This window comes from Echinops telfairi, unplaced genomic scaffold (assembly GCF_000313985.2).
Source record: "Echinops telfairi isolate 266 unplaced genomic scaffold, ASM31398v2 ScPeMD7_8;HRSCAF=38, whole genome shotgun sequence".
NCBI lineage: Eukaryota > Metazoa > Chordata > Mammalia > Afrosoricida > Tenrecidae > Echinops > Echinops telfairi.
The window spans coordinates 12,874,114-12,884,932 of record NW_022103905.1 but is presented as its reverse complement, the minus strand read 5'-3'; the positions used below and the strand labels follow the sequence as shown (position 1 = coordinate 12,884,932).

Here is a 10,819-nt window from a genome sequence, read left to right as displayed (position 1 = left end):
AGTTGTATGAGCCCCTAATAAAATGTTTAAAAAAGAATAAAAGAAAGGGGACCTCTATAACACTATATTTGAACATATTAGATCCTTCACATCTTCCATGATAGATGCCCAAATATGGCCTCAAGGGTAAAGCATAAATGGTGATGGCCTCTTCTGCCACTTACTCATTGGAGTATGACTTATTCGAGAACTCAACGGTAGTCTAAACCACTAGTTCTCCACCTTCCTCAGGCCACAACCCTTTAATACAGTTTCTCATGTTGTGCTGATCCTGAAACCATAAAATTATTTTCTTTGTTACTTCATTGCTCTGTTTTTTCTGTTATGAATTGTAATGTAAACATCTGATATGCAGGATGAATTTTCATTGTTACAAATCAACCATAATTAAAGCTCAGTGATTAATCACAAAATATGTCATTGTGAAATATTTATTTCTAATGACAAATAAATGAAATGTTGTCTTGAAGCATGGTGTAGCATGGGTGCCATTCTTCACGCCGGGTACTTGTATGTGAGCATGTCTGCACATGGGTAGACCCTCCAGGAGATGGATAGTGGAGAGGTGTGTTTTCTGATGGCCTTAGACGACCCCTGTGAAAGGGTCATTTGACTCTTAAAGGGGTCACGACCCACAGGTTAAGAACCCTGGTCCAGACTGTGGCTGAAAACCTCCCACCCATAGCATAACTATGTGGGTGCCTTGCTTAAGGGATCTCAACTTCCTGAGCCTGTTTCTTCATTTGGAAACATAGGAGAGCGAATCATACCACATCTCACGGCATTGTCAGAAAGTACGTGATGCAATGGAAAGCGATGACCCGTTGTCAGTTGCCATCGAGTCGGTGCCACCTCCCGGTGCTTAGCCCATAATAAAGAATGGTCCATGAATTATGCTCATCCCTTTTTTCGTGATCAGATTCAGTTTCCAGAGGACCAGAAATGTAGTTCATTCACCACAGACTTTCCAGCACCAGGGACACTGCTGGGTTCATGCACATGGCTCAAGCAATGCTGCGTTGACCTGTGGGTAAGCCTTAGGAAAGATACTGCTATTTTGTACTTTGAAAATTAAACTGCTCATCCCGGTCAATAGCAGCAGTACCACAAGAGGAAAGGTCACTCTCCGTGTGCCCCTCTCACCCCTCATCACAGGTCCTGCTGCACAATTTGAGGCACCGTCCTTTAGTCAGTCTTTCATATGACTTCCTCGCAAGGCAGTTCTGACCCTGTAGCATAAAGGAGAACTGTGCCCGGGGAATTCAAGACTAGTGTTTCCCACCCTCTCCCTCCATCTCCTTATCCCACCCTCTCCCAAGACTAGCTTTTTAAGGGAGCAGAAAGCCTCTTCTTTCTGCTACGGAGCCGTTAGTGGTTTTGAACTACTACACCACCAGGGCTCCCCCTAAAGTTTAGTAAGAATAAACGATCCTTCTAACTTTAATGGTAGAATGCTAAATTGTTGACATGGCCTGCAACTAACATTGATGGGTCCTATCTCTGCAATCACTCTGAAACTCACTACCATCAAGCCGAGTCCAACTCCTAGTGACCCTGTAGGCCAAGGTGGCCCTGCCACCTTGGGTCTCCAAGGCTATAACGTTCTATGGGCGTAGAAAGCCTCATCCCATGCAGTGACTGGTGATTTCAAATGGCTGACCTTTCCCCTAACAGAAAAACGCCTAGCCCTCTCCACCACAGGGCTCAGAGGAAGGCTTCAATCAATGCACAGTCCCAGAAAGACTTTGCAGTGTCCGTGTATTTTGATACAAAGATCCAAATCCTAACAAAGGTGGGGGTTGGAGACTGTTAGTCACATCTGGTGAAACACAAACAGTCTCTGTCTACCATTACTGAGAGATAGCTAATTATGTTAATCACCGAGCCCCATTTGTCTCCCATTTGTTCATGAAAACACCAATTATGGATGAAAAGACAGACACTGGTATAATCCATTTGAATGGTGTTTACTCATTTTCATATTCATTCCTCCTATTGTTTTGTCTAAATTTTGCATTGGAAGTCAGTAAGAAAGACCAAAATAGAAACGACTATGATTTCCCAGCAATCACCCCAGTAAAATAGAAAAAAAAATTATTTTTTTTAATTGAAAACTACCAAGTTCCATTTTGGCAGATAACATTTTACCTGTTTTTATATCATTTTCTTTTGAATATAATAGGAAAGGATTGCATTTCCATGAAGTGAAACCACTTTACTTAAGTGGATTTTTAAACCTGCCAGTAAACACACACATTTCCTCGGAGACACATGGGGCCTAATTTGTTTCTCTTCATGCAGAGAAGGTGTTTTCCGGGGTGTGAGTCTAATAGGGCCACCTTCTCTGGGACCTCCTACCCCTTTAGGCCAGGAGCCTTGAGGCACAATCCTCACACACTCAGCTGTTGTCGCCATAGTCAATGGCTTCTAATCCATCAATTGGAGATGCGGCTTTTCTTTGTCTTCCACACTTGCTCTGAGTCAGAATTGAGTTGATGGCAATAGGTGTGGATTTTGCCCCCTGGCTACACCCCCAGCAGTCTCACCATGTTCAGCATGGACAGCCTGGAGCTCAGGTCTAAGTAACCTGGCTCACTGTTGGCTTATCTCCCCTCCTTTTCCCTAGTTTCCCTGCCTTCCACCTTCCATGACCCGCTGTCCTAATACTCCAGGATGGGGTTCCAGTTCTCTGTCTAACATGGAGTGCAATTATCATAGCACAGTACTAAGTATAGTCCCTGAGATTTTAAAATTGTCCTGTGAACCTGCTTCCTCTACAGAATTCCAAGAATCGCATATGACACACTTTCTCAACTACTACCCCTAATGACCCCATTTCATTCTTCTCTCGGCAGCCACCCAAAACCCAGCTGCATGCCACGAGAAGACTGACTTAGAGACTATGCGAGACGGAGTCTCCTGCAGAATGCCCTGCAGATTTCACTGCATCGGGGGACTGCAAGCCCATCTGTAAACGAGAAAGTCCCCAGCAGGATGGGATCTCGATAGATGGTTTTTAGCTCTGATCTTTCAAAAAAAAAAAAAGTGCTAAGTCACTTCTTTTGTCTTCCTAATTAACAGATATAAAGACTGGAGGTACGATTTCATGGCAGGTAAATATTGTAATACCTTTAGCTAAAAACCTTATTTTCTTTTCCACTCAATAAATTCAGCCATACGGCCTACTTTTTTAAAGATCTTTCTCCAAGCTCAGCTCGCAGCATGCCCCTGGGAATGCTTAGGCTAGAACCACTGAGATGCAGGACAACAGAGGCTCGCCACAGGGTCACGCACACATGGAGGAAGTAAGCCTTTGTGCAGTGAAACCACTGAGATTTCTGGGCTGGGTTTACTTGTTATCCATCACAATGAATACAGACACCATTCTTCTTCAAAAAGCCTTCCTAACCCATCTATGGATGCAAACTATTTAAACTTTTCTAGAAACCAGGGCCAATGTCAGAGGCAGGCATCCTATTCAAAAGGACCTCCTATTTCAACTTTTCATATGCCAAATGAAGTCATGTGGCCCTTGTTTGCACCTGTGGTTAAAAGCGGAGCATGTTTGATGTGTACATTTCCCACAGAACATAAATACGAGGAAGCCCCGTGGCATAATGGTTAGACTTTTGAATGCTAACCAAACCAAAAAGTCAGGAATTCACAGCTGCGAGCAACTTACTCTACTAGTCTGCTTTTGTAAATATTTATAGCATTCAAAATCCTACGGAGTAGTTGTCTGTCTTATAGGGGGGCTCTCTCTGTAGTCATGGACTCCAGGGCAATGGGTTTATGGAGGTGCATGTGTATGTGTACACAAAGTATATCATCTGTGTGTGTGTGTGTGTGTGTGTGTGTGTGTGTGTGTGTGTGTGTACATCTTTCCACCTCTAGGTTGCCCAGACTGTAGCCTTTACCTTTGCCACAGGTGTTACCAGGTTTGGCCCTCTCAACCTTTGACCTCCCCAAGTGTTCGGAGACCAGAGACTATGTTTACTCAAGACTACACCCCTCAAACTGACCAGTAAACATGCAAGCTAGGCCATCTACAAGCATCTGTTCAGTGAACAGCTGACACCTTACCCATCAAACAATGCACAGATTCAGGCTTATCCTATGATCAGACATAAACCACATTTCCATCAGACTGTCTGCAGTTTTGACAACTCCACATAGGTCACAGTAGATTTGTGTTTTGTGTGGTTTTGGAAATCAATTACTAGTTCTTGCTTCCACGGTGCCTCTTGATGAATTAAAATTGCCAACTTTTTGGTAAGAGCTGAGTGGAAATCATTCGTACCATCTAACACACCCACTCCCTAGCTGATTCCAAAGCACTGACCTGGGACCGAGTAGGACTGCATACTTCTTTATGAAAGGACACTGCCCTCTCTTTCTTGTGTGGAGCAACTGACCTTTCAGACGGCAGCCCAATGTTTACCCTCAAATACCAGACACATCGGATAAAATACACTGTCTTGCAATGTCACGACCCTACTTAAAAATATCCAAATATTCGTGCATCTAAATTGCCTAATAGATTACATCTCACCTTCTCCACCTGGAAATCAGGGACCTTCAAAGATCTCAGTCCATCTTACTCTCCCAGCCTATCCCTGTCTCTCCCTGTGCTCCTCACAGGCCTTTGCCAGCGAGGGCCGTTGCTCACTGTCCATTCGCATGTCACACACACGTTTTCATTCGCCCTTTGTTCCTGCTGGTCCCCCTGGCTTAGGATAGCTCACTCATGTCACTCTGTAAGGCTCTGTAAGCCCCATTTTACCATGAAACCTTGGGCTGCATCAGTTCTGAACCCACTAATTCTGAAAGCTGCACCTCTCTCGATGGCAGTTCACACGCGTTCATGTCCTGTGGTTTTGATTATTCCATAAGATATATACTGTAATCGGTTCCCTCTTTCCTATAAGGAACTATATGTGACCTCCTCCCTGGGGGACGGACAACTGAAAAGTGGGTGAAGGGAGACGTCGGACAGGGCGAGATATGACAAAATAACAATTTATAAACTATCAAGGGCTCTTGAGAGAGTGGGGAGCGGGGAGGGAGGGGGAAAATGAGGACCTAATGCCGGGGGCTTAAGTGGAGAGGAAATGTTTTGAGAATGATGAGGGCAATGAATGTCCAAATGCGCTTTACACAATGGATGTATGTATGGATTGTGATAAGAGTTGTATGAGTCCCTCATAAAATGATTAAAAATAAAAGATATACACTGCTAAAGGATTCTGAAGGATAGAGATGGCATCTTTTATTTCTATTTCCTTTGAACAGAGTAGTAAGAGGACGACACTGTGAGAGGAATCTGCTGGTGACAATTCACCTGTCAAGGAAAATGGAAATCCACACAAATCTAGTACGCCTCTCAGATTCATACTGTAAAGTAATGGCCCAATTGAATTCACAACTCAGTTTGCATGACTCTAAGTCAAAGGTACTTCTATTCATACTACAAGGTCTGAAAAAAAAGAGCTTACCAGGCTTCTTTTCTGCTAGAAACACCACATGGCAAACAAACACAAATAACGTAGTAACCCACGGTAATCCCTTAAATTGCAAATGGCTCAGTTGTTCCCCAGAAGCGCAAATAGGTTTTTTACATGACCAGGTCACACTAAAGAGACAGGAAGTCCCCATGACAAGCCCTGTAAACAACTGCAGGTGTTAGCCCTAGAATCAGAAATTTAATGTGGGTCACGGTTTCGGAGAAAGCAAAAGGCAGCGTTTTGCAGATTCTGTGCAGGAAATGATCAGAGGCTTCCGTCCAAGGTGAGAAGAGACGCAGTTCTTGTGACCTACCTTTGCGAATCTCCTCATTAAGTGCGATAATGCTTCAGGATTTGGGCATTCCAATTTCTTGATAATCTCGAAGCTCTGATTCAGCTGAGCAAACACGTCCACCACAGAGCAAGAGAAGAGGGCATGGTCAGAGGTCTGCTGGAACTGTGGGAGAACATACGACAGGGTCCCGACAAGCACGTTAGAGGAGAGGTGGAAAGACTCCTTATTTCATGTAAACAATGAAATCGCATATCACACGCCTTCGTGTTCTGGTAATGAAATGCTTATTCATTCCAAGATCATTCATCTGGTTTTCTGGAAAACGTAGCGGAACGAACATCATGGGTGTAAGCTTCTGTTAATTGGTTACTCCACTGATGAACTAAGAGATTAGTTCTTTCCTAATTCTCTTTGCTCACAGGTATTAGGATGGTTTGAACAAGCCAATTGTAGCTCAGAGTTGCTCCGGAGTCTAGGTCCCCAAACATGACTGATCACTGGATTAAGGATCTGGTAACATCACAGATTTCCTGGACGCCATTTGCAAACAAGTGAATCAGGATCTCTAGGGGAGGAGCCCAGGGATCTAGATTTCCCACATACCCCCAGATGATCCTAATCATAAGCCAAGTTTGGGAACGTGGGGTCCAGAGGCACTGAAAGGGTATCGACTCTTAATCTGGAAATCTTGAAACGGTTCCAGGACACCAACAGAAGCTTGTAGATGATTGGGGACTCTGCAGTTACAGACCAATTCACTGGGAAAAGGAGACTCTCCAGGCAAACGGTGACTGCTTTGAAACAATTTAAGCAATTCCCTAAGATTCTAACTAGCCCTTTAAAATGGGCTTTGAAATATATGTTGGTCAAGAGAGTTTTAAAAATCCTAATGAATCATGCTGAGGCTAGCAACTACCATGAGCACAAAACTGAGCCGTATAAATAAAATAAGCCATCATAAGGCACTTAGACTCACTCCATCTTTTTTGTCCCTTCCCAGAGCCCCGTGGACGAACTCCAGGGACACGTCTTCGTTCTCATCCAGCCACTGCATGACGAAAGGCTCAAACCACCTGACAACAAAAACCAGACGCCACGTCACCTACCACCAAAGGCAATGCTTCCATATATGTAAGTGAATCAGTTCGTATCTACTTTCTGACTTTTTACAAATTCGCTTGTATTCCATACCTGGGCAAATTAATAAGAAAATACTCCATGGGGAAACTGCTTGTTAATACTAAGCTCCTCTTTCAGTAATTCTTCTTTCTTTAGGGGGTTTGGTGCCACTAATTCAGCCTTGGTCGGCCCCAACATATTATTATTATTAAATTATTATTATTAAACATATTATTATTAATTTCTTTCTCCAGTGCAGGGGAGGTTGCTCCAAGGTCTGGGCTTCTCCCTGGGGCAATCAGGATGTTATAGCAAATGGACCAGCAGGGAAGCACCTACAGTGTAGTGAGATCCTTTCACTACATTTTTCCTTCCTCAGGGACTTTGCCTGCCTCTCAGCTCCTGGTTGCTTTGGTTACTCTTTGAGGCCTTCAGTCTACTGCATCATTTAAAATTTTTGTTTAGCTTTTATGGTTGTCCTTTCAATGGGAGTGTTAGGCTGATGCAAGCTACTCTGACCGAGCCAGAAGTAGAAATCTCTAACAAAAGCTCCTCCCCCTCTTTGCCTCCTTATTCCCAAGCAATGAAACAACCAACCACTTAGGTACACACACTTTATATTTAACCTCCTTCTTTTATCTCCTTATCTATTCAGCTGAAAAATCCTATAAATGCTAGCTTTAAAAATGCTCTCCCACACAGCTCCACCCTTTGCCTTACCACTGCAATCATTCTACATTAACCATTAACACGATGTTTAAACTTGCCCCAGTATTCTACTTCATCTTCTACATGTTTATGACAAATGCTACATTTAAAGGCAGTTCGAATGTCATCATCACACAGCGTACTGCCTTCTGAAGTTCTTCCCTGACGCAGCCGCTACCAGTGCCTACGGAATGTGATACTGGCTCCACGTGTTGGCATGGAATCTACTTCAAAACACTTTTCCCTATTGTGATGGCTACTATTATGTGTCAAGGAGACTAGCCCATGATTCTTTGGGAGTACTCTATAATTATTCTTCGTGTTGTTATCTGATGTAAGAGGAGTTTCCTTAAGAGTGAGACCTGCATTCATTATAAATGGATGTTCGGATCAAGATCACTGGGTGTTGATCCTGCATCCAACCGTTATGTTCTGGTGCCCAGTTCTTGGGACAGGAGGGTAGAGCCTACTGACTGTCCTATGGATTTGGGGACTGCCCAGCTCCCACAGCCTGGTGAGCCAGCAGCATTCATTTTGGTCTATCAACTTTGAGTCCATCCATCTTTAGAACATCATGAATCAAGAAAATACCTCCTGCCTCATGCCTGACCCATGGGTTTGGGACTTATCTGACTTTACAGCTTTTTGAGATATTTCCTTGAACTAAATCTGTGTGTGTGTGTGTGTGTGTGTGTGTGTGTGTGTATTCCCTTATTTTACCCCTCTAGAGAACCTAGCCCACAACTGCTATATTACTTTCTAATCCTTGTATAAAGTAGACTGTATATCCCAGTAGAATGAACTCCTACCCCACTGATCATAGCACAAATATTCCAATTCTATCATTTTGTTTACATCGCTCTGTACATCGCGATGACTTTCTTCATTTTCCTCTCAGTTTATGTTACTCAATTTCATGAGTTTTGTGCTGAAATACCTAATAGCACATAACGTCTTTTCAGGGTAAAATCTTTCATTTATTCATGATTGTCCCGCAGCCCCCGGCACAGTACCCAACACATAGGAGCACTTCCATCGAATCAAGTCGGATTCTAATGAATAAAAAGTGCAGGGTATTAAAAGTATAATTGTGTGATTGCAATTGTGTTTGATAAAGGCATGCTGACTATAAAGGTATCTGTTTAATGGCCTTTTTTTTAATGATAGGAATATTCCTAAGACAGTTTCGATCTGAATTGAAGGGAAGGAAACCTCAATTATTAAACAAACAAAAAAACAACAACAAAGAAAACCCTAGTGGCCCTGCTGGGTAAGCAATGGACTGCTAACCTCAGGATGACTATTCCAGTCGGCTAGGTGAGCTTATCTACTTCTGGGAAGATAAACAGCCACGGAAACCCAGTGTAAAGTTGCAATGGTTTAGACTTGATGTGATGCTAGTGGGCCTCTGTTCTTTTGTTTTGTTTTGATTATATAATATCAGTATATAAGCACATTCGTTTTCCCAAGAAACCTGAGCTCTAGTACTTTTACAGAAAATAGCTTCATCATAAGGTTTTCACTCATATGCATTTCTTCCTTCTTGAGTTGAATATCTAAATAAGGCATTATTGAAAATTGTACAATTTAATTAAATGTGATTCTCAAAGACACGCAAATTAGTTAATGTTCATTTTATAACAGAAATGATTCCATTCTAAAGAAGCGATTCTATGTGAAGCGATGATTTTCGGGCAACTTAAACCCAGGCACTGAATTGAGAACAACTGGGGGAGGGGGTGAGAGTGAAAATCATTACTTACAAGGAGTATTCAGGAACGGCATCCTTGAAGGCAGGAAGTTCTCGCACATATTCATTATAAAACCATTTCACTTTGAAATGCAAATTCATATAATCGGTGCTCTTGCATAACCGCTGCTTTTCATGCTCTGTAACAGATAAAATCAAACATTTAATAAAGTTTGGTTTGCCAACAATGCTGCTGTGTCCCAGTCTCCTTTCTTTGCAGCATTTCAAGAAGGGAGAAATGAGCTTATTTGACTTAAAGGGAAACGGAATCATCAGAGATAGCCCTGAATTTTTTTGTAGATGCAAAGAGTAGTGTGGCATAACTTGAATGGTCTAAAACAGCTTACTAGAAAAGGAGATCAATATGAAGCCGTCAACAAGTAATACCAGGGTCATAATTTTACGTTTATCTGCAAGATTATTTTCACTACTTTCAGCCTTATGCAGAGTGGCAGAAAGAATTAGACCACTAAGCATGAATAAACTATGAATCACACTGGAAGCCATAATCACAGATGAATACTGGAAATGTGAACGAGTCCCATTTCTAGCCAGAGTATTTAGCACCTAAAGAATTAAGATAACATGAAAAGAAGATGAAATAGATCTAAAGTCCAAAGTCATGTGATTTCTGTACCTTTTAAGTTCAGCTAAAATTGTTTTGCACCCTATAGCTTTTTCTGACATTTCTTTGGTAGGATTTACTAATATACATCTTTCTTATTGTTTGATAAAGAATATATCATTTGAAAAAACACTGTGCCTTAGGTCAATTATGCAGGGGGACATAGATAAACAATAATGATTCTGAATACGTTTATCTCGGCTTTTTTCTTCCGATGTTAATCTCTTGTGCTATTTTGACTATAAGTATAAACACTGCCCAGCCCCAAATATCCCTGAGGTTATTCAGTTCGAAGACGTCATCTGAGATGGTCTTTATTTTTAAAGTAAAGGCTTTGGTTTAAACTATAAAATTCCTATACTTAACATCTAAACTGAATTCTGGTCCTCCTAACTTAAACAATCAGATGACTATAAGCAAAGAGTTAACCCTGTCCTGCAAAACCTGCTTGTAAGGGAACGTGGTCTCTCAGGGTGAAAAAGTAAAGACATAAACCCCATCAACCACAAGTCAAGCATTTTCAAAGAATATGAACAATGATTAGTTCAAGACAATGTGCACACCTAAGTCAGGGAGGAAGACCATACACATACACACACACACACACACACACACACACACACACATTTCTGGTTTTACCTTTGCAAAAGTCAAGGGTGACTCTGGCTTATGTTACCCCTTGTTTAACACAAATATCTCTAAAAGTAAAGGACTTTCTCCTTAACAGCACACTGAAAAGAGGTTATTCTAGTTCCATTCCTAATGAAAGCTTTCACCCTATGTGCAGCTTGTCCCAGGTAGTGGGGGGCGGGGGGGGG

General features: G+C 42.1%; 1 protein-coding gene across 1 annotated transcript in view; it reads right to left on the bottom strand.

Moving 5' to 3' along the window:
• UNC13C (unc-13 homolog C) overlaps positions 1 to 10,819 on the bottom strand; it is a 586,641-nt gene that overhangs the window by 135,399 nt on the left and 440,423 nt on the right. Inside the window, exons 20-22 of the mRNA XM_045286469.1 lie at positions 9,390 to 9,516; positions 6,776 to 6,872; positions 5,818 to 5,961 (exon numbers count right to left, since the gene is read on the bottom strand). Of these exons, the coding sequence (XP_045142404.1) occupies positions 5,818 to 5,961; positions 6,776 to 6,872; positions 9,390 to 9,516 (368 nt within the window). The remainder of the gene's footprint in view (positions 1 to 5,817; positions 5,962 to 6,775; positions 6,873 to 9,389; positions 9,517 to 10,819) is intronic.